Source organism: Osmerus eperlanus, unplaced genomic scaffold (assembly GCF_963692335.1).
Source record: "Osmerus eperlanus unplaced genomic scaffold, fOsmEpe2.1 SCAFFOLD_182, whole genome shotgun sequence".
NCBI classification, from domain to species: Eukaryota; Metazoa; Chordata; class Actinopteri; order Osmeriformes; family Osmeridae; genus Osmerus; species Osmerus eperlanus.
Window position 1 is genome coordinate 1 of NW_026911501.1, and position 23,115 is coordinate 23,115.

Here is a 23,115-nt window from a genome sequence, read left to right on the forward strand (position 1 = left end):
AAACCACAATTTCTATCAGAAACAAATAATAAAGGCAGAAATGGCACAAATAATACATCTAAGAATGTCAAGTAGAAGATGTGTCGAGGCCATCAGACAGTTTGGGACTCTTGAGAGAGGACGAGTGTGTTGTGTGTTTCAGTTCACTGATGTTCAGGAGGGAACATCAGATGTTGAAATGTTGTCTTTGACAATAACATATATTACTGTGTGGAACGGCCTGTCCTGTATGTGTGTGTGTGTGTAAGGGTGTTGCTAAGCGCTAAACATGTACATATGTAACTTATTTCCCTCTTGTCCTTCCCTCTCTCCCTCACAGAAGTCCTGCGCTGGTATTTTAGGTCATTACTGCTTATTGGTTTTCAGACTAACCCCATCACAGTCAATTAACTCCACAGACCTTAACCCCCCACGCCCCCCCCCCCCCCCACACACACACACACACAAACACACACCAACACATACACTCCTACTCACACCAACACACACACTCCTACACACAAAAGCTTCTAGACAAACAGACACATACTGTGTTTAGCTCTTTCTCTTCCACACGTTCTTCCTTCCTGTCCTACCTTCATCCCTCCCCCGTCATACAATCTTTCTCTCACTTTCTTTCCCTCCCTCTGTTTTCATCAGTATATTCAGATGCGTCAGTATTTACGCCTCCTATTACATTCGTGCATTCTGTCGTTCTGTGACATTGTGATCATGTTTACTGAAACCTCGGTGATATGATATCGTCATGTCAGTCTGTTGATATTAGCAACAGTTGTTAAGGAGCGGTGCTGCAGCTGAAAACACCAGTGCGTTCAGGACACATCTGGACATGCTGGCACCAGCACTTTCTTCTGTTAGGAAGCTATATTCAGTGAGACGTCCCATCTTGGGTGTTCAGTTGCTCTGCAGACAAACTCGGCTTTCGTTACTTGTAATAAAGATCCACTATTTCAGGAAAGCCTTTGTCACCAGTGCTCATTTCTTCACAACATTATCCTTCTTCCTTTCTCTCTTCCTGCCTCTCCCTGCCTCTCCCTGCCTCTCCCTGCCTCTCCCTGCCTCTCCCTGCCTCTCCCTGCCTCTCTCTGTTCTCCTTCTGTACCCCTTCCCTATCCCTCTCTCTTGTTCCCTCCCTTACTCTGCTCTCCCTTCCCCCTCCACTCCACTCCCCCCTCCCAATCCCTCTCTCCCTCCTCTCCCTTCTCTATCTCCCTCCCTGTCTCTGCTCTCCCTCTCTCTCTCCCCCCCTCCTCTGATCCCTCCCTCCTCTCCCTTCTCTCTCTCTCTACAGTAATGAGCTTAGTGCAGCTGATCTGTGCAGGTGAGCCGTCTGTGCAAGCCAGGAGTAGACCTCTCATCCCCAGACCTCAGGAAACCCACACCCCACCCCACACACATTCAGGACCCCCCCCCCCCCGCCACACACACTCTCTGATTGTCTCTCAATTACTCGCTCCCTTTCTCTTTCTCCATCCCTCCATACTCTCTCTCACGTGTTCCCTCTGCCCCCATACACACACACACCCTACACACACACCCTACACACACACCATACACACACACACCCTACACACACACCCTACACACACACACCCTACACACACACACACCCTACACACACGCACACAAACAAAAAAAACCCTGCTCCACAAGTCCATCCAGGTTGTCTCACCTGTCTGCCCCTCACCCCCTCCACCGCCTCACTCACCTGTCTGCCCCTCACCCCCTCCCTCCACCGCCTCACTCACCTGTCTGCCCCTCACCCCCTCCCTCCACCGCCTCACTCACCTGTCTGCCCCTCACCCCCTCCCTCCACCGCCTCACTCACCTGTCTGCCCCTCACCCCCTCCCTCCACCGCCTCACTCACCTGTCTGCCCCTCACCCCCTCCCTCCACCGCCCCACTCACCTGTCTGCCCCTCACCCCCTCCCTCCACCGCCTCACTCACCTGTCTGCCCCTCACCCCCTCCCTCCACCGCCTCACTCACCTGTCTGCCCCTCACCCCCTCCCTCCACCGCCTCACTCACCTGTCTGCCCCTCACCCCCTCCCTCCACCGCCTCACTAATCCCCCTCTCAAGAAGGGTGGAGGGAGAGAAAGTTAATCAACAAAGAGGGAAGGGAGGGGGAGAGACAGGATAAACAGTGTAAGGAGCTTGCAGGAGGGGGAGAGACAGGATAAACAGTGTAAGGAGCTTGCAGGAGGGGGAGAGGAGAGACAGTAACGGAGGGAGAGACGGAGTGAGACCCCCCAACAGGAGGGAGTGACAAGAGAAGAAGAGCGAGAGAGGAGAGAGAAGACGGAGAAGAGAGACATTGAACTCTGGGAGTTTCCTGTGAGACAAGGTGAGACAAATGATCAAAGGTGTCAAGTTGCCGTGGCGACTGGGGATTGAGTCGTGTGCTTTGTGTCCGCGTCTTGGCAAAAGGCTTTGCTATTTTAACACACACACACACACACACACACACATGCAAATACACACACATGGAAATACACACAGAGACATATACACAAATATATATGAACATACAATCATATGAAAATCACTGCATTAAAAAGTGTGTGTGTCTGTGTGTGTGTCTGTGTGTGTGTATCTGTCTGTGTGTGTGTGTGTGTGTGTCAGGCCTCTCCCACCATGGTGGACTTGTTCCTGGGCAGGGTTCTAGTGAAGAACAACCGTGATCGAGACGAGCTGGACACGGAGAAAGAGATCGTGCTGCGCCTGCAGAACCGCATCCTGCTGCTGTTCTTCGGATCTGCAGACTGCGAGCGCTGCCAGGTGTGTGTGTGTGCAGGTGTGTGTGTGCGAGTGTGTGTGCAGGTGTGTGTGTGTGCAGGTGTGTGTGTGCAGGTGTGTGTGTGTGCAGTTGTGTGTGTACGTGTGCACGTGTGTGTATGTCTACCTCTGGAGAATTTGGGTTAGAAACAGTTTGTGTATGTGAGTGATTTTATGTCTGTGTTTACGTTTGTGACTGTGTGTGTGTGACTGTGAATGTGTGTGTGTGTGCAGGAGTTTGCCCCCACACTGAAGAACTTCTTCAAGCGCCTGACAGACGAGTTCTACGTGGAACGCTCGGCCCAGCTGGTCCTCCTTTACATCAGCCTCGACCAATCAGAAGAGCAGCTGGACAGCTTCCTCAAAGAGCTTCCCAAGCGCTGCCTGTTCCTGGCCTACGAGGATCCCTACAGGAGGTGTGTGTATAACATGTGTGTGTATGTATAACAGGTGTGTGTATAACGTGTGTGTGTGTATAACATGTGTGTGTGTGTATAACATGTGTGTGGGTGTATAACATGTGTGTGTATGTATAACAGGTGTGTGTATAACGTGTGTGTGTGTATAACATGTGTGTGTGTGTATAACATGTGTGTGTGTGTATAACATGTGTGTGGGTGTATAACAGGTGTGTGTATAACGTGTGTGTGTGTATAACATGTGTGTGTGTGTATAACAGGTGTGTGTATAACGTGTGTGTGTGTATAACATGTGTGTGTGTGTATAACATGTGTGTGTGTGTATAACATGTGTGTGTATGTATAACAGGTGTGTGTATAACGTGTGTGTGTGTATAACATGTGTGTGGGTGTATAACATGTGTGTGTGTATAACATGTGTGTGGGTGTATAACATGTGTGTGGGTGTATAACATGTGTGTGGGTGTGTGTGTCAGGGAGCTGGTGTCCATGTTCGAGGTGGAGGAGTGTATAACATGTGTGTGGGTGTGTGTGTCAGGGAGCTGGAGTCCATGTTCGAGGTGTGTGTGTATAACATGTGTGTGTGTGTGTGTGTCAGGGAGCTGGAGTCCATGTTCGAGGTGTGTGTGTATAACATGTGTGTGTGTGTGTGTGTCAGGGAGCTGGAGTCCATGTTCGAGGTGGAGGAGTGTATAACATGTGTGTGTGTGTGTGTGTCAGGGAGCTGGAGTCCATGTTCGAGGTGGAGGAGTGTATAACATGTGTGTGTGTGTATAACATGTGTGTGTGTGTGTGTGTCAGGGAGCTGGAGTCCATGTTCGAGGTGGAGGACTTCCCCAGGGTGGTGGTGCTACGCCCCGACTCCTCCGTCCTCTCATCCAACGCCGTCCAGGAGATCTGCAGCCTGGGCACGGACTGCTTCCGCAACTGGCAGGAAGGGGCGGAGCTTATCGACAGGAACTTCCTGATCAACGAGGAGTTTGACGAGACCAAGATGCGCAGCATGACCGACCCCCTGCGGAGGATCAAGTACAAGGTGGAGGACAAGAAGAAGAAGAAGAAGAAGAGAGGGTGGGGAGGGGGGGGAGAGGAGGAAGAGGAGGGAGGGGGGAATGTGGGAGGGGAGGGAGGAGAGGGAGGAGGAGGAGGGGCTTGGGGGTGAAGATGTTTGAAGGACACAAGGACAAAAAGAGAGGGCGGAGTTTTAACTTCAGTAGGATTGAGTCAATCATCTGAATACTCTCTAGTGATTGGTTGGTGTCCATCTTGTCTGGTCCTTGATTGGCTGATTGTAACATCCTTCAATGAATGCATGGTTGCTGAGACCATGGATAGAGGTTCATCTTGTAGCGTGATTTTGGCTAGCTAACCTGCTAGCAGCCAACTGCAGCTAGCGCACACAACTGTGCTGGGATAACAAGTGCAAGATCCTGCTTTAGAAAGGCCAATTGTAATGGTGTGGGTAGTTGGCAAGGGGCTAACAAGCTAGCTAACAATCTAACTAATCTGAGTGATTGGTTTAAAATGGCTGAAAAAGGTCATGCTAACCACACCTTAGCATTTTCTAACCAGAAGGCTATGGACAAAATCTGTTAGTTGTCAAGAAGTAATCCCAAATTGAGGAGTAGGGTGCAACATCGTTTTTCTTTTTCATGAAGTCTGTACTACCTGTTTTGGCCGATTTAGGCCGGTAAATGTAAATACCATTAAGTAACGATTTATGGATGACATGTAGCCTAACTGTGACATAATCAAACAAAACCACACATTTTCTCATTTATATTCCTTTATATGATTATTTTTTTCATGATTTCACGTCATTCTAATATTTATCTCTCTAGTGGCGGATATTTTCTGACCTCTGTTTCAAGGTAATGTAAAGTAAATTACACAAATACATGTCAAGTAAATAAAGTAACTCGACAAGTGAGTCTCACAGACTACCTATCTCGACACGGACCCACCATGTCGACATCGAGTGACTTGATATCTATCTATAATTCCAGGAATCTCTGTCTCTGTAAGTAGTTGTGGCACGATTACCTCGACTACCGGGAACTGTATGAAAGGTTAGCCAAGCACATTGTTCCATTATGCAACATGTATGTAAGGAGATGTTGCAGCCGGGATGGTTGCAGACCGACTCGGCTTTCATTTATTGTCAAACATTTTTTCAGGAAAGTATTTGTCTTCGGCGCTCAATTCTCACTATTATAACGATGTCCATCCATCCATCCATAACATTGGAGACTGTAATTTGTGTAATTTCCAAAATAAACAGACACAAGAAAATAGCAACTGACAGCATTTTTGTGTGCACTGAAAAAAGCAAAGATTTGCATCCAATAAAAACAAATATCTGCGAAGTAGGCCTTTCATAATAAATATATATATTGGTCTGTATTTTTTATGTAGCCTACCTAACTTAAAATGTGCAAAGGTTTTTCAAATTCAAAACCAGGCGCAAAATAAGGCGAAATAGAATCCAATGTCAACGGTTGTTGCGTGTGGTGGACGCGAGGGGGCGCTGTATCACCGGCTACTGGGCCTTCGATGAGAAGGGGCCTCAGGCCCTCTTTTCAGGTGTAGCCGAGGTATTAGCGCCACCGCTGGTCAAGGTGCAAGCGGCTTCTATGGCTCTGGCTACACCGATATGGAACGCAGAGTTAGTCAAAATTAAATAAATAAATAAATAAATAGGTAAATAAATAGATAAATACATACATAAATAAATATGGCTATGAAATAAATTCTGAAATTAAAAAAAGATGGCAATACATATATAAATATAGCATTATATAATTATATAGCTAAATCCATTTACCGACATCAATAAATAAATACATTTATTTATTTCAAAATGAAGTTTTTGTAAAGACAACATATATTTATTTCATGGGACTTTTATTTCCTAATACCACATTTATTTATTTTTTGAGACTTTTACACACCACATTTATTTCCACATATATTTCCACACCACATTTATTTCTGTGCTGTATTTATTTCCGATCTCACATGCAAACGAGAGGGGCGTGGTTATCTTCAGACCAACGCAGCTCCACACAAGATCGAAGGCAGATAGGGACACCTAGATTCGGTAGATGATGGAAGACATTAGTCGTGTCAGAGATCGCATGCTGGCCTTATAGATCAAATTGATCAGCATGGCTTGTCAGGATGTATTATTTTGGCACACATTGTAGATTTATTTTGTACATATTCATTTATGTATGTATTTATCAATTTATTTACCTATTTATTTATTTAATTTTGACTAACTCGGCGTTCCATACACCGAGAGGCGGAGTTCAAAACTCAATAAGGAAGTAGCCTAAGGCTAAAGACTCAAAGTACAAAGTCCATCGATCTCCGCCGCCTCACTCTCTCTCTCAACAGGTAGGTAGATGATTAAAACGCCTTTGTGATTTGAATGTCGTAGATAAATCAGTCAACTACTTTGAGTCAGATTTGTTAACCGACTTCCTTCTTTCAGGTCATATTCAGTATTAGTCCTGTCTTGTAAATTACAATTTACTTAAACGTTGCAATTCTGTCAGTAAAGCCAACAGGAGACGAAGGCTTACATACTCAGTAGACCAGAAATAGGGTGGAATATTTTAAGTTGCCTAGTGTTTTGCTTACGTAATGTTATTAGAGCTATCCGGGACTGCTAGAGCGTTATAGCGTAGGCCATAATCTAGTTGTACATCGTTTAATTTGACATGGGATGTGAAAATGGGTTCATATTCTAGGAATAATAATTTTCCAATATTTGTGACGAAAACGAAGTTTTACTATTTATTCTGCATAGCTGTAGATTTTCATTAGATGTGTACAGACCATGGTAGGCTAACACGCCATCTACTGGACACATTACATTTCTCATATAAGTGAGGATACAATGGATGTCTTGGAGCAGGATCATGTACAACACTTTATTCCACTTAAGACTTCCACCAGCAGAAGCTGCTGTCCACTCTGGAGGGACGGAGAGATGGAGAACAAGTGTCCTGAACAGAGGAGAGAAGATGCGGAGGCAGGAAGGACTAGTCAAGGTGAGATCCAACATACCTGCATCATGTTACTGTGAAGTGTAATTCCTATTTTCAAGTCAAATTATATATATTTTTTATAGATATAATGTAATGAGGTAAAAACTGATGTGCAGCCAGTCTAATCAAAACAATAAATTGATTAAAAATGAAAAGAAAGCTTTAAATATAAAATGGTAGAAGCACAATAATGGGACATGTATTTACAGCTGCCTGCCACACGGGGCAGCAGAGAGCAGCTACTCTCTCCTCCATCACAGCCCAGCATCACAGCAATGTCGTCGCCCCCAGTTTCGTCAACTCCCAGATCCAGACTGTCAACATGAGTGTCAACATCTCCACTGCTGAAAGGAAAGGTAACACCTGTTTAAAGGAGAAGTTAGAAGTTTAGAAAATGTTGTACTACATTTACATTTAGCAGACGCTCTTATCCAGAGCGACTTACAGTAAGTACAGGGACATTCCCCCGAGGCAAGTAGGGTGAAGTGCCTTGCCCAAGGACACAACGTCATTTTTGTACAGCCGGGAATCGAACCAACAACCTTCTGATTAATAGCCCGACTCCCTAACCGCTCAGCCATCTGACTCCCAGGACATAAACATTTAAACTTAAAATGGTCGATTTATCAGTGACGAGCACAAGAGACTGTTACTGATTCATTATACTGGATCTCCCAGAACATAGACAGCAAACTACAATATTATGGAAGACAATGTTGGTGTTGTATTTGGGTACCTTAGATTTGAATGTGTGTAGTTGAATATTGCATTCTGTGTATTTGTGTCTGAATCGTTCTTCTCATGTTTTGTTCTGTCAGACTCAAGATGTCAGGCAGCACAGCACAGTGACACCCAGCCAGGGTAAAACCACCATTATAATCTCACAACACAAACTGATAACAAATTAATAAGAACACAGAAAACTGTTGACTCTTTCTCTCTCTTCTTCTGCAGTAAGTCGAGGTCTCCAGTAGCATCCACTACCTCCGGTCATTAGACCAAAAACACTTCCCACTACGACCGTCTCACACACCTCGGATCACAAGGACTCCCTCTTGGTCTAATGGGAGACTGTTTGGTTTAGTGGCTTGAGGACGTGTATTAGATTGTGGACGTAATCTTGTTCCTCCTTCCAGTTATTGACATGCAGCCGTTCAAAGAGAAGAATAAAGCCAGACTGAGGGAGGAGTTTGCTGAGACCATGGAGGGAACCGGAGATGAGAGAACTCTCCTCAACAGCATCTTCATACCACTTTACATGACAACAGGGGAGAGTAAAGGGGTCAATAAAGAACATGAGATCATGCAGACTGTGTATCCATCCAAGGGCAAACCATCATCAGAAAGGCCAGTCCACTATAGTGACATCTTCAATCCCCGAGGTGAACAAGAGACAAAGATTGTGCTGACGAAGGGCATCGCTGGCATTGGAAAAACCATCTCAGTGCACATGTTCATTCTAGACTGGGCAGAAGAGAAATCCAATCAGGATATAGATTTCATCTTTGTGCTTCCATTCCGAGAGCTGAATTTGATGAAAGGTGACTTCAGTCTTCAAGGTCTTCTGAAGGAATTTCATCCAGAGCTTAAAGACATAGAAGATGTGGAGAAATTCAACAACCACAAAGTTCTGTTCATCTTGGATGGGATTGATGAAAGCAGATGTCTTCTGGATTTCCAACACAATGAGAGAGTGTCTGATGTTACGAAGGATTGTCCAGTTGATGTTCTGCTGACCAACATCATGAAGAAGAATCTGCTTCCCTCTGCTCTCCTCTGGATAACCTCCCGACCTGCAGCAGCCAGTCAGATCCCCCGCAGAACCGTCAACATCAACCTGGAGACAGAAGTTCGAGGGTTCCAAGAAGAACAGAGGCTTGAATACTTCAGGAAGAGATTTTCTGATGATGAGGACCTGGCCAACAGAATCATCGAACACATCAGGACCACAAGGAGCCTTTACATCATGTGTTACATTCCTATCATGTGTTGGATTATCGCCAAGGTCCTAGAACACATGTTGAGAGAAAACAACAGTGGAAAAATCCCCCAAAGTCTGACTGAAATGTACATTCACTTCCTGATTACTCAAACAAAGTGTGGATTCGAAAAGTATCAGGGGGTAACTGACATGGATGACGAGAAGGTTTTAGAATTAAGTAAAGACTTGATGCTGAAACTAGGACAGCTAGCATTCGAACAGCTGGTGAAGGGGAGTGTAATATTCAATGAGAAAGACCTGAGAAAATGTGGGATTGATGTTGATGAAGCTGCAGTGAAATGTGGACTGTGCACAGAAATCCTGAAGGTAGAACGTGGGCTGTCTAAGAAGAAGATGTACTGCTTTATGCACCTGAGCTTTCAAGAGTTCCTCGCTGCTCTCTATGTGTTTTACTGCTGTGTCACCAAGAACATCAGTGCTCTGGAGTCCTTCCTGGAGAACGTGTCTGCAGAGCTGCCCCTGCATGAGTTGCTGAAGAGAGTCGTGGATAAAGCTCTACAGAGTAAGAATGGACACCTGGACCTGTTCCTCCGCTTCCTTCTTGGCATCTCACTGGAGTCCAACCAGACTCTCTTACAAGGCCTTCTGCCCCAGATAGACAACATCTCAGAGACTGATGAGGAGATGAAGAAATACCTCAGGAAGCCAGACGTAGAGAATATCTCACCAGAGAGGCACGTCAACCTCTTCCTCTGCTTGACTGAGATGAACGACAGTTCAGTACATGAGGACATTCACCAGTTCCTCACGTCACCAGATCGACAAGAACGTGCTCTCTCAGGGGATCACTGCTCAGCGCTGGCTAATGCACTTCTGATGTCACAAGGCGAGCTGGATGAGTTGGACCAGAGGAAATACAACATAGATATCCAGGGGCGGAACAGATTGGTCCCAGCAGTGAGGAAATGCAGAAAAGCTGTGTAGGTATTCATCTTAAACTTGCATGCAATGCATCACATATGTTGATGTGGACATTTTGCTAAATTCCGTTTTGAGTTTTACACTGGTAATTGAAATGGAACTCGGCATAATAACTTTGAACATTGTAAAAATACTTTAGATTGTGGGAAACAAAGCGATGATTAATTTAAAAACAATTAAATAAATGCTCACGTTTAAACATCAAGCAGTCTGGGGGGGGCTTTACATTGTAAGTGCAGATAAATCTGGGGGGCCCATAATCCAACCTTGTCTGCACAATATGGTCACCATCACTCAAATGTCACCACTGAACTACTCAAAGAGGACGGTGTCGTGATGGCTACCGTTTTGTTCAGATCGGTTGTCAGGCTAGCTACGGGACGACAGTCTTCTGAGCAGCAGTTGAGTTCCGCGGGCAGCGGGAACAGAGCTTCTCGTGCTCTTCTTGCTAACAGCTGCTACAGCTGCTAACGGACACCTCTGACCATGACGGACAAAGTCGCTCCGTTTTCCATTCAATGTGTTTATAGTCCTGGTTGTAGATCAAGACGTGTTAAAAGATAGAGTATGGGGTCTGTTTATCTAGTACGTTAAGTCAAAGGTTTAAATAACATTAATATTACAATAAAACAAACTTTAATTTGAGGTTTCTGGAGTTGTGGGAACCCTGGATGTGATGTGAATCCTGGCTGCCAAGAGACCTCCAGTCAACAGTCTTAACCACTTCACCACACTGCAGCTCATGAATGTTCTGTTTCTACAGACTGACTGACATGATTCTCAGACATGAGGACTGTGTATCACTGGCCTCCTCCCTCCAGTCACCAGACTGTCCTCTGAGAGAGCTGCACCTGGAGGAGATAACGCTGTCTGTTGTTGATGATGGTGGTAAAGATGGTGACCTGAGTGTTGTCTATGCTGCCCTAAGAGGTCCACACTGTAAACTGGAGATACTGAGGTCAGTACCTGTAGAGGAGTCTTCACATGATGACAACACAAACATGAACACATTGTTGGACAGTTGGTTAGTTTGACATAGTCACCCTGAGAGCCAGTTATGAAGCAGTATATTTTAGTTCAGTTGTTTTACAGACCACTCACAGTCCTTCAGATACAGTATAGGACACAGAAGGTAGGAGAGATGGGGAGGTTGTTTGAATGTATATAAGTCTGCCACTCATAGTTACTATTAGCTGGGTTACCTTAGTAACCATTCAAAAGGGAATATTCAACTCAGCAGAGTGAATTAGAGTATCTCTAAACACGCCTTACATTTAGTACATCACTGGCTGTATGGATTACATATGCTTTATCAAAGTAGTGTAAACACTACTAAATTATCTGTAAAGACAGGAAGAATATTATCTTTATGCATCTGGAGAAACACAGAGGTATGACAGAGGTGTGGATGGGATGTGAATCCTGGCTCCCAAGAGACCTCCAGTCAACAGTCTTAACCACTTCACCACACTGCAGCTCATGAATGTTCTGTTTCTACAGACTGACTAACATGAGTCTCATCCCTGAGGACTGTGCATCACTGGCCTCCTTCCTCCAGTCACCAGACTGTCCTCTGACAGAGCTGCACTTGGGGCGGGTTAGAGTGTCTGATGGTGACCTGAATGTTGTCCTTGCTGCCCTGAGAGGTCCACAGTGTAAACTGGAGACACTGAGGTCAGTACCTGTAGAGGAGTCTTCACATGATGACAACACAAACATAAACGCATTGTTGGACAGTTGGTTAGTTTGACATAGTCACCCTGAGAGCCAGTTATGAAGCAGTATATTTTAGCTCAGTTGTTTTACAGACCACTCACAGTCCTTCAGATACAGTATAGGACACAGAAGGTAGGAGAGATGGGGAGGTTGTTTGAAGTATAGGTATGTCAGAGGTGTATATGGGATTTGAATCCTGGCTGCTTTTAGTCAACAGTCTTAACCACTTCACCACACTGCTGCTCATGAATGTTGTGTTTCTACAGACTGACGGACATGGATCTCAGACATGAGGGCTGTGCATCACTGGCCTCCTCCCTCCAGTCACCAGACTGTCCTCTGAGAGAGCTGCACCTGGAGGGGATTACAGTGTCTGGTTATGATGATGATGATGAAGATGAAGATGGTGACTTGAATGTTGTCCTTGCTGCCCTGAGAGGTCCACAGTGTAAACTGGAGATACTGAGGTCAGTACCTGTAGAGGAGTCTTCACATTAAAATAACCCAGTACACATTGATGGACATAGACTGTCACAGGCAGAGGATGTTATAATGAACATGATCATGATATGGGAACATGTCATTGAAAATACTTTTGACTATAGATGCATTTTAACTTTTGTGAAATATCTAATTGTTTTATCACTCCTGTCTACGAGTTAATCTTCATGTTGTCATGTGTTTCCTCATGTCTGATTTAGGTTGAAAAGGTGTTACCTGACGGAGGACAGTTGTAGAAAGTTGTCTTCAGCTCTCAGCTCAAACTGTCACCTGAGAGAGTTGGACCTGAGTCACAACAACCTGCAGGATTCAGGAGTGAAGCTGCTCTCTGATGGACTGAAGAGTCCACACTGTAGACTGAAGATCCTGAGGTCAGTGATCAGACACACATGGAACCAGACAGGGACACATAGAACATGTTGAAGAAGTAAATGTATGTCTGTCAGCAATGTACCCAGTGATGTCAACAACACCCACCAGCAGAGGGCAGCAGTGTTATAACGTCCTCACTTCTCTCTGCAGGCTGTCGTTCTGTGGAGTCACAGAGGAAGGCTGTGCTTCTCTGGCTTCAGCTCTCATCTCAAACTGTCGTCTGAGAGAGTTGGACCTGAGCTTCAATCACCCAGGAGACACAGTTCTCTCTGGTCCACTCTGTAGACTGGAGAAACTCAAGTTAGTGTTGGTCACTGATATATTCCTCTTCATTTGCCAGGTTTAATGCTGAGTAGTTGTTGATTGTTATATAATGATGTTTTGGTGAGGTTCTGGTCACCTGGTTACAGAATCTGTTTGTATTTTGACGTTCTCTGTGTTTGTCATGTTGGTCTGAGAACAGTCAGGTCCTGATATCTAGTTCTTACTGTTACTCTTCACACACAACCAGGTCCCTTTACTTTGGTAATCATCTCTATTCCTGACCACTCTTCACACACAGTGTGTGTGTGTGTGTGTGTGTGTGTGTGTGTGTGTGTGTGTGTGTGTGTGTGTGTGTGTGTGTGTGTGTGTGTGTGTGTGTGTGTGTGTGTGTGTGTGTGACTGTCTGTTCCTCTCTGTCTCCCACAGTGTGGACCATAATGAAGAGATCTGGGTGAAACCACAGCTGCTTAAGAAGTGTAAGTGTTGTTCTGTACATCCAACATTGAGACTTGATGTTGATATTGTGTGTGTGTGTGGTGGCGTCACTATGTTGCTTGTCACTAACCCTAACCTCTTCAGTAATGCTTCCACTCTTACTGGGTTCAATCCCAGAATCCTCTGACAGAAAATCACACATGACCATCTGACAGAAACAACCTCTCACACACTGACAAGATGGAAATGTAAACATCCAGACACACAGTTCTGATCCAGCCTCTCTCCTCTGTTCTATAGATGTCTGTGATCTCACACTGGACCCAAACACAGCTCACAGAAAACTCTCTCTGTCTGAGGGCAACAGAAGGGTGGAGGGGTTGGATGACGACCTCCCAGATTGGTTTGGTGTACAGAAGGACAACAGGAGGGTGGAGGAGGACCTGTTGTATCCTGATCACCCAGAGAGGTTTGATGAACAGCAGCAGGTGCTGTGTAGAGAGGGTCTGACTGGATGCCATTACTGGGAGGTGGAGTTGGGGGGGGAGGTGGGGTGGCATCTGGTAGGAGTGACGTATAGAAGCATCAGGAGGAGAGGGAGGAGTGCAGCCTGTAGACTTGGACACAACGACAGATCCTGGTGTCTGGGCAAGTCTTGTTCTAAACTCTATGTCCAGCACAATTGTGAAGGGACTTCAATACCTGTCAGATCTCGGTCCAGCAGAGTAGGAGTTTACCTGGACTGGCCAGCCGGTGTTCTGTCCTTCTACAGCAGCTCCTCTGATACAATGACCCACCTGTACACATTCAACAGCACCTTCTCTGAGCCCCTCTACCCAGGGTTTGGCATTATGTTGCTTGGGTTCTCAAACTCACTGTCCCTGTGTAAAGTAAAGTAAAGTTCCTTCTGGAGGAACACAACATGGGTCTCCATAGAAACAGCCCCACTTCTGTTGTTTGGATGTGTTGTTGATGGTGGAACCCCCCCCCCCCACACACACACACACACTTGTCAGATCAACACACACATCAGAACATCACAAACACTTTAGAAGATAAAATGATATAGTCCATTAAATAAGCAGGGACCAGGGTTATTACACTGTTCTAAACTCCCCCACAGTTTGTTATTCATGGTTCTGTGTTTCTTGGTTTTTATTTCTGTAACAATTTTTTACATTGGAGACTGTAATTTGTGTAATTTCCTAAATAAACAGACACAAGCAAATAGCAACTGACATAGCATTTTTGTGTGCACTGAAAAAAAGCAAAAATTAGCATCCAATAAAAAAAATTATCTGCCAAGTAAGCCTAATTTATTACTCATCCATATTCATAATAAATATATATTGATCAGTATTTTTTATATAGCCTACCTAACTTAACCTAACTTGTGCAAATCGTTTTAAAGTTCAAAACCAGGCTCAAAAGAAGGCGAAATAGAATCCAATGTCATAACGGTTGTTGCGTGTGGTGGACGCGAGGGGGTGCTGTATCACCGGCTACTGGGGCTTCGATGAGAGGGAGGCGAGTGAGAGAACCCGCGTCTCAGGATGATGCGATGTAGCGTTTCCAGCTCTGCATTTTAACGACATTCGACTATATCCGTTAAAACCTGAGTTCCAGACCATTGTGGAACATTCTTCTGTTCGGGGACATGCGCTGGTAAATCGTCTGGTCCTCCAACCGTTAAATGTCTGTCCGTTCATCTGGTAGATGGACAAGGGACCGACGGTCTCCTTGACGCCTCTCCGGTTTTCCGTTCTCCAGCTAACGGAGGCATGCCATTGGCCGAGTCAGAAGCCTGTGTTTTCTTTTTTTAGAGGCTGTTCAACATCCATAGTGAAGCGTAGCCTCGAGAGAAAACAGCTGCGGCTCGAGCGAGACATCAGGAACGAGCAATAGAATCGAAGCTAAAAGACTCTTGAATTTCAGTCTGCTTTCAATTTCATTCAAATATTGTTTCATCACGCCCTTATCTAGCATCCTTCGCGGTAACAGTCATCGCTCGAGAGAGGATCCCAGGGGAATTGTGCAATCGATGTGACGCACGAGCGGGGAAAGCCATCGACACCGTTACAGTGTGTGTGTGTGTGTGTGATCATATTAGCGTTATGGGGTTTGTTTAAATCACCCCACTCCATTTGTAGGTGTTGATTTACGAGCAGCGTAGGATATTCTCTTGTCTGCACCGTGACATTTTCCCTCGGCGCGGCCTCGCCCGCGGAGGACGCGCGCATTAAATATTTAATTTCATGCCTCAACCGGAGAGACGGAGTAAGGGAGGAGAGAACAGAGGCTGAACGACGACGGGCGGAGACGGCGCGAGGAGAGGGGAGGCTCGAAAACGGAGGATGAACGAGACGCACTGAACAATCGAGGAGGAGGGGTACCGGCGCAGCGGGGGCCTGACGGTAAGCACGAGAGGGAACGAAACTGCGGGTGAAGGAGCAATAGGCTACTATATAGGATTTCTTCCGAGTGGAATGGCCTGCCGAAATATCTCTCTTACACACTCACACACAGGCGCGTTCTGCAGCGGGAGGTGTGATATCCACATGTTGATTGGTAGCTGAAATGCCGCACGTGAGAATTTTTTCAATGCTCGTTAGAATAAGCAATCCACCGTGTCTCTCTCTGTCGGTTTCCCTCTGTGTTTCTGTAAGTGTGTGTGCCTGTATAGGAGAAATAATAGAGAAGGAGTGATTGAGAGGGAAAGAGAACCAAGATGGAGGGAAGGAGAAAAGAACGGAGCGGAGGGAGAGAGAGAGAGAGAGAGAGGGATAAAGAGAGAGAGAGACATAGAGAGAGAGAGAGAGAGAGAGAGAGAGGGGTTTACTGGCTGACAGGGTTTTGATTGGTGACTCACGTTTCTCAGACAGATTTTCTGATACCTTTCTGTGTGTGTGCATGTGTGAGTTAGTTATGTTGTGTTCTATGTTGCGTGTGCTCCATAGTGTGCGTGTGTTGTGTGTGTTATGTTGTGGGTGTGTGTGTTATGTTATGTTGTGTGTGTGTTGGGTGGAAAAAGAGAGAAAGGAGGAATGGAAAAAGAGAGAGCGGGAGACGGAGACAAATTAACAGAGAAGGATGATTGTAAATGAGTGCTTTCCATGTGACTCACCTGAGCTTCTTCGTGTGTGGGTGTACGTGTGTGTGTACGTGTGTGTGTGTGTACTGTCTCCAGGGTAGCTCTCATTTACATCAACCACTGAAGACAAAAATCTTCCAATTTGCCTGTGCCCCACAAACACACACACACACACACACACACACACACACACACACACATAGAGACATGCACGCACAGAGAGAGACACACACACAGACAGACAGAGATAGATTTGGTTAGATCTTGTGTTCAGGGTGATTTGAATAGGAAAGCGTACATCTGGATAGGTTTCTGGCATGAGGTCAAAATGGCCATACTCATGTATTTATTTACATGTGTTCATTTACATACTGTATATATTTATCTTCTTGCAGGTCTAAATATACGCTTCCACAAACATCAGAACCCAGATTACACACCGGTCAAATGTATTCAAAGCTTTCAAAGAACCAGTGCCAGTCGCACACACACACACACACACACGACACACACAGCCTTTCACAACTACACACACACCACCATACACACACTTCCTCTCTTTATCTACCTTTTTATAAGGACATCTTTTTATGCGTATGTATTGTGCATCAATGACCCACACCCTAAAGCAAGCAATCTCTCGCATCCCTCTCTCTCTCATCCCTCTCTCTCTCTCATCCCTCTCTCTCTCTCTCATCCCTCTCTCTCTCTCATCCCTCTCTCTCTCATCCCTCTCTCTCTCTCATCCCTCTCTCTCTCCTCCCTCCCTTTCTCCTCCTTTTCTACTCTCCTCCCTCCTCCCTAAATTCTGTCTTTCAGCAGCTAACATTAGCATGGAGTCCCAGTGTGAAATGTAGACCCGGGCACTGCACTAGTCTGCATCTATCTCTGTATGTTTGTGCATCTGGGGCTTGATTATCTTGCAATCTCTTGAGAGAGAGAGAGAGAGAGAGAGAGAGAGAGAGAGAGGGTATGAAGTTGCAAGCCAAGCAGGTGTCTATCTTACGACCTAAGGATGTGCATGCAGTGTCTGAATCACCTGTTTGCTGGCAGACCTGAAGGAAGAACACCTGGGAGTCATCTCTGATTCGTGAATCAAGTGTTAAATGATTCACCATAGTATTGTTATGTGAGAAGTAGCACAATGTGTTATTTGCAGTGGCGGAGGTACACGGTACCCTGTTATGTTTGTTTGTGTGGCGGTGGGGTCGTTTACTAGGTGTCCTCTAGCATAGTACACACGTCCTCTCCCTCTCTCTCTCTCTGTCCTTCTCTCTCTTCCCCTCCCTCTCTCTGTCCTTTTCCCTCTCTCTCTCTCTTTCTCCATCTCTTTCTCTCTCTGTTTCACCCAAGTAGGCCGGGCTGTGGCCTGGGGCTAGATTTGGTCCCTAGCCAGGGTGTGTGGAGTGAGGAGTGGGGAAGTGCAGAGAGAGGACTGGGTGGGTGGCTTTGTCAAGGCCCATCAGTGGCCCTGCTCTACTTCTTCTGCATCAACACTCAGGGGTGTGTGTGTGTGTATGTGTGTGAGAAAGAAAGAGACAGACAGAAAGATTGTTGACCATGAGAGATTATCTTCCTGGAGGGTTTTGAGCATATTTTGTCCAGTGTGTGTGTGTGTGTGTGTGTGTGCGTGTGTGAGAAAGGTTACATTTGTAGGGTTAGGATTTAACCTGGTTTGTGTGTGTGTATACTGTATGCATGTATGTATGTATGCATGTATGTATGTATGTATGTATTTGTGTGTGTGTGTGTGTTGTCCCTCTGTATGGTGAAGTGACCTAAATCTGTCTGCCATCATTACTTAACTAGGAGATGGAAAGAACCTCAGGAATAAACACACACACACACACACATGCATACACACACACACGCACACACACACACACACACACACACACACACACACACACACAGGACATACAAACACTAATACACACACATACTTATGCACAGGCACACATACACACCTACAGAATGTTCACAAAAACACACAAATCCAGATTGTGCAGAGTCCTTCTGTTGACAACATTAACACCTCTCTCTCTGTCTCTCTGTGTCTCTGTCTCTCTCTCTGTGTCTCTGTCTCTCTCTCTGTGTCTCTGTCTCTCTCTCTGTCTCTGTCTCTCTCTCTCTCTCTGTCTCTCTCTGTCTCTGTCTCTCTCTCTGTCTCTGTCTCTCTCTCTGTGTCTCTGTCTCTCTCTCTCTGTCTCTGTCTCTCTCTCTGTCTCTGTCTCTCTCTCTGTCTCTCTCTCTGTCTCTGTCTCTGTGTCTCTGTCTCTGTCTCTCTCTTTGTCTCTCTTACTGTCTCTGTCTCTCTCTCTGTCTCTCTCTCTGTGTCTCTCTCTCTGTCTCTGTCTCTCTCTCTGTGTCTCTCTCTCTGTCTCTCTCACACACACACACACACCTCTTGCAAACAAAGAATATTTTCTCACCGACTCTCTCTCTGTGCCTGTGACGTGGTATCACCATGGCAACAGCAGATTGAGGAACAATTCCACAGCTCTGCTTGTCTCCTCTCTCTCTCTCTCTCTTCCTCTTCTTCTCTCTCTCAGTCTCTCTGCCTCTATTTCCCTCTGTCTCTCTCTTATTATCTCTGTCTCCCTGCCTCTCTCTCCTTCTCTCCATCTCTTTCTATATCTCTCGCACTCTCTCTCTCCCTCTCTCCCCATCCTTCATGTGGTACCCCTGTGAACTCTCAGTTGATATTTAAGGATCTGATTCTGCATCTCTCGTCTCCACAGGTTGTCTTCAAGCGTGTGACGGTGGTGTCGCTCCCTAACTCTTCCCCTCTCCGCCATGGCACACTCTCTTTGGTTCCTGGGGGTGTGCATGCTGACCCTGGCGCACGTCGCCCCCTCTGGGCAAGGTGGGTATCACACCCTTCATGAGGGGATGATGAGGGAGGAGGGAGGGAAGAAGGGAGGGAAAGGAGGAGGGATGGAGGGACAGGAGGGATCGGGGACGGAGTATGGGGGGATGACGGAATGAAGGGGGGGAGGGATGAGGAAGGGGGGATGAGGGGAGGAGGAGGGATGAGGAAGGGGGGATGAGGGGAGGAGGAGGGATGAGGGGAGGAGGAGGGATGAGGGGAGGAGGAGGGAAGGAGGGATCTCCTGCTGATTTTACCCCCCCCCAGCCATGTCTCGGGCCGCCATGCCCTTCGGTCTCCTCCGGAGGGAGCTGGCGTGCGAGGGCTACCCCATCGAGCTGCGCTGCCCAGGAAGTGATGTTGTGATGGTGGAGACGGCCAACTACGGCCGCACGGACGACAAGATCTGCGACGCCGACCCGTTCCAGATGGAGAACACCCAGTGCTACCTCCCCGACGCCCTCAAGATCATGTCCCAGAGGTGTGTGTGTGTTAGCTTGTGTATGAGTGTGTGTTAGGTTGTGTGTATGTGTGTGTGGTAACGTGTGTTTGGGGGGGCTGGGGAGTAAAATGTGTGTGTACATGAATCAATGAACTTGAACATGACAGATGACAGATGACAGTTTGTTTACTTAAGTTGGAAGTGTGTTTAGTGTCTGTGTAAGTGTGTGTGTGTGTGTAGTGTCTGTGTAAGTGTGTGTGTGTGTAGTGTCTGTGTAAGCATGTATAGTGTCTGTGTAAGTGTGTGGTGTGCGCGTGTGTATGTGTACAGCGATGGCGCCAGTCTCTCCCTGTTCTCATCAGTGTTTTCCAAGAATACCAGATCAATACTGTAATACACCCTCCCTCCCCCCTCTCTCTCTCTCCCTCCCTCCCCCCTCTCTCTCTCTCCCTCTCTCCCTCCCTCCCCCCTCTCTCTCTCCCTCCCTCTCCCCTCTCTCTCTCTCTCTCTCCCTCCCTCTCCCCTCTCTCTCTCTCTCTCCCTCCCTCTCCCCTCTCTCTCTCTGCCTCCCTCCCTCCCTCCTCCCCCCAGGTGTAACAACAGGACCCAGTGTGTGGTGGTAGCGGGGGTGGATGTGTTCCCTGACCCGTGTCCTGGAACATACAAGTACCTGGAGATCCAGTACGAGTGTGTCCCTTACAGTACGTACACACACACCCTTACAGTACGTACACACACACACCATCCCTTACAGTATGTACACACACACTCTCTTACAGTAAGTACACACACACACTCTCTTACAGTACGTACACACACACCCTTACAGTACGTACACACACACACACACCATCCCTTACAGTACGTACACACACACACACCCTCCCTTACAGTACGTACACACACCCTTACAGTACGTACACACACACTCTCTTACAGTACGTACACACACACTCTCTTACAGTACGTACACACACACCCTTACAGTACGTACACACACACACACCCTCCCTTACAGTGTCAGCTCTAGCTAACCCTCTTCCACTAACAACATCACTCTAACATTCTCTCTCTGTCATTTCTTTCACACGCACACACACACACACACACACACAGGTCATCTTTTAAACTCTTTGTTCATTCACAGTGTTTCATTACAGTTCTACAGGCTAAAGACAAGTTGTGACTGGTGTGTGTGCATGAGTGTGTGTGATGCATATCTGTGTGTATAGTGTGTGTTTGTGCGTGTGTGCACGAGCATGTGAGTGACTGTGTGTGTGTGTGTGTGCATGAGCGTGTGAGTGACTGTGTGTGTGTGTGTCTCTCAGGAGTGACAAATGACTTTCTTTTCCCTGCAGGAGCTGGGTGGAGGGTGGAGGGTGGAGGGGGATTTCTAATTTCTCTCTTTTTCATGGATGACCGTTCCTCGTCGTATGATCTCTTTTATTCTCTCTTTCTTTCCTTCATTCATCCTCTGACTCTCTCTCTCTTCTTTCTCTCCCTCTCTTTTTCCTGCTTGAGTAGAAGTGGACCAAAAAGGTAATACCAACACGCCGTAGCATCTTGACTCTTCTCCTCCTCCTCCTCCTCCTCTTCCTGTTCCTCACCCTCTTCTATCTATCTCTCACTCTTCGCTCTCTCTTTTCTCATTCCCTTTCACTTCTGTCCTTTTGTCCTGCAAATCTCTCCCCCTCCTCTCTCCCTCCTCTCTCCCTCCTCCCCCTCCTCTCTTCCTTCTCTCCCCCTCCTCTCCCCCTCCTCTCTCCCTCCTCTCCCCCTCCTCTCTTCCTTCTCTCCCCCTCCTCTCCCCCTCCTCTCTCCCTCCTCTCCCCCTCCTCTCTCCCTCCTCTCCCTCCTCTCTCCCTCCTCTCTCCCTCCTCTCCCTCCTCTCTCCCTCCTCTCTCCCTCCTCTCTCCCTCCTCTCCCTCCTCTCCCTCCTCTCCCTCCTCTCTCCCTCCTCTCTCCCTCCTCTCCCTCCTCTCTCCCTCCTCTCTCCCTCCTCTCTCCCTCCTCTCTCCCTCCTCTCCCTCCTCTCCCTCCTCTCTCCCTCCTCTCTCCCTCCTCTCTCCCTCCTCTCTCCCTCCTCTCTCCCTCCTCTCCCTCCTCTCCCTCCTCTCTCCCTCCTCTCCCTCCTCTCTTCCTCCTCTCTCCCTCCTCTCTCCCTCCTCTCTCCTCCTCTCCCTCCTCTCTTCCTCCTCTCTCCCTCCTCTCTCCCTCCTCTCTCCCTCCTCTCCCTCCTCTCTCCCTCCTCTCTCCCTCCTCTCTCCCTCCTCTCTCCCTCCTCTCTCCCTCCTCTCCCTCCTCTCTCCCTCCTCTCTCCCTCCTCTCTCCCTCCTCTCTCCCTCCTCTCCCTCCTCTCTCCCTCCTCTCCCTCTCTCTCCCTCCTCTCTTCCTCCTCTCTCCCTCCTCTCTCCCTCTCTCTCTCCCTCCATCTCTTCCTCTTTTCACCCCCAGGTTGTTGTTTCGTGGTCATGCTGGATGTTGCCCCTTTTTTTCTTTCCCTGTATTCTCTCTTTCTTCCTCTTTTCCCTGCTCATAGTCTACCCTTTAATCTCTCCCTCTCTCTCCCTCTCTTTCCAAGTTCTCTCTCCCTCTCTCTCCCTCTCTTTCCAAGTTCTCTCTCCCTCTCTCTCTTTCTCTCTCTCGCTCAGTTTCTTTTCTCTTTTCTTCACTAATTCTTTCTCCCCAGAATTACCTACACGCAGTCACTCTCCCTTACTCCCCACCCCTCTCTCTCTCTCTCCCCACACACACACACTCTCTCTCTGTATATATTGATCATTAACCTCCCCTTTCCTGGTTCCCTTCCTCCTCGTTCTCCTCTCTCATCCTTTCTTCCCAAAGGAACGCACCCTTATTTGTCTCTCTGAGGAAAAATAAGAAATAAGACCAAATGGATGTGAGTGTGTGAGAGAGAGAGCGAGAACGAGAGAGAGAGCAAGAACGATAGAGCGAGAGAGAGAGAGAGAGAGAGACAGGGAGAACGTGTGTGTGTGCAATGCATGCAAGGCCATATTGTGATTGACACGTTGGTCGACCAATCCATGTGCTCTATGTGTAAACTAACCTGTCCTCTCATTCGCCCAGGGAAAATAAAGCCCGCCCCCTAGGTGTCTTCTACCTCACCTACACACGCACACACGCACGCACACACACACGCATATCTGCACACACGTAACACTTCCTAATCCTCTCCTGCTCTTGTCTTTCCTCTCCTCTCTGAATCCCTCTTCTCCCTCCCTCCTTCCTTCC

The 23,115-nt window shown here is 47.0% G+C and overlaps 3 protein-coding genes across 10 annotated transcripts; all 3 read left to right on the plus strand.

Moving 5' to 3' along the window:
- The first annotated feature begins 2,265 nt into the window (after nucleotides 1-2,265).
- On the plus strand, nucleotides 2,266-5,506 carry nxnl1 (nucleoredoxin like 1). The gene is made up of 4 exons (XM_062455550.1): nucleotides 2,266-2,345; nucleotides 2,624-2,779; nucleotides 3,011-3,192; nucleotides 3,997-5,506. Exons 2-4 carry the CDS (start codon nucleotides 2,636-2,638, stop codon nucleotides 4,355-4,357), a joined length of 687 nt encoding a protein of 228 aa, XP_062311534.1. The 5' UTR covers nucleotides 2,266-2,345; nucleotides 2,624-2,635; the 3' UTR covers nucleotides 4,358-5,506.
- Nucleotides 5,507-8,322: 2,816 nt separating this feature from the next.
- On the plus strand, nucleotides 8,323-14,695 carry LOC134016145 (NACHT, LRR and PYD domains-containing protein 12-like). Of its 8 annotated transcripts, XM_062455543.1 has the most exons (9): nucleotides 8,323-10,172; nucleotides 10,937-11,131; nucleotides 11,674-11,847; nucleotides 12,156-12,356; nucleotides 12,591-12,761; nucleotides 12,913-13,062; nucleotides 13,453-13,502; nucleotides 13,762-13,840; nucleotides 13,892-14,695. In XM_062455543.1, exons 1-9 carry the CDS (start codon nucleotides 8,395-8,397, stop codon nucleotides 14,358-14,360), a joined length of 3,267 nt encoding a protein of 1,088 aa, XP_062311527.1. In that variant the 5' UTR covers nucleotides 8,323-8,394; the 3' UTR covers nucleotides 14,361-14,695. The 8 variants fall into 8 exon arrangements, with proteins under 8 accessions (XP_062311527.1, XP_062311526.1, XP_062311533.1 ...); XM_062455542.1 differs by having other exon boundaries at nucleotides 13,762-14,695; XM_062455549.1 differs by lacking the exon at nucleotides 12,156-12,356.
- A 265-nt stretch (nucleotides 14,696-14,960) lies between these two features.
- Nucleotides 14,961-22,973, plus strand: LOC134016153 (adhesion G protein-coupled receptor L1-like). The gene is made up of 5 exons (XM_062455557.1): nucleotides 14,961-15,875; nucleotides 19,294-19,418; nucleotides 19,689-19,902; nucleotides 20,455-20,564; nucleotides 22,951-22,973. The coding sequence occupies exons 2-5, from the start codon at nucleotides 19,349-19,351 to the stop codon at nucleotides 22,971-22,973; spliced, it is 417 nt and encodes a 138-aa protein (XP_062311541.1). The 5' UTR covers nucleotides 14,961-15,875; nucleotides 19,294-19,348.
- Nucleotides 22,974-23,115: the final 142 nt, after the last annotated feature.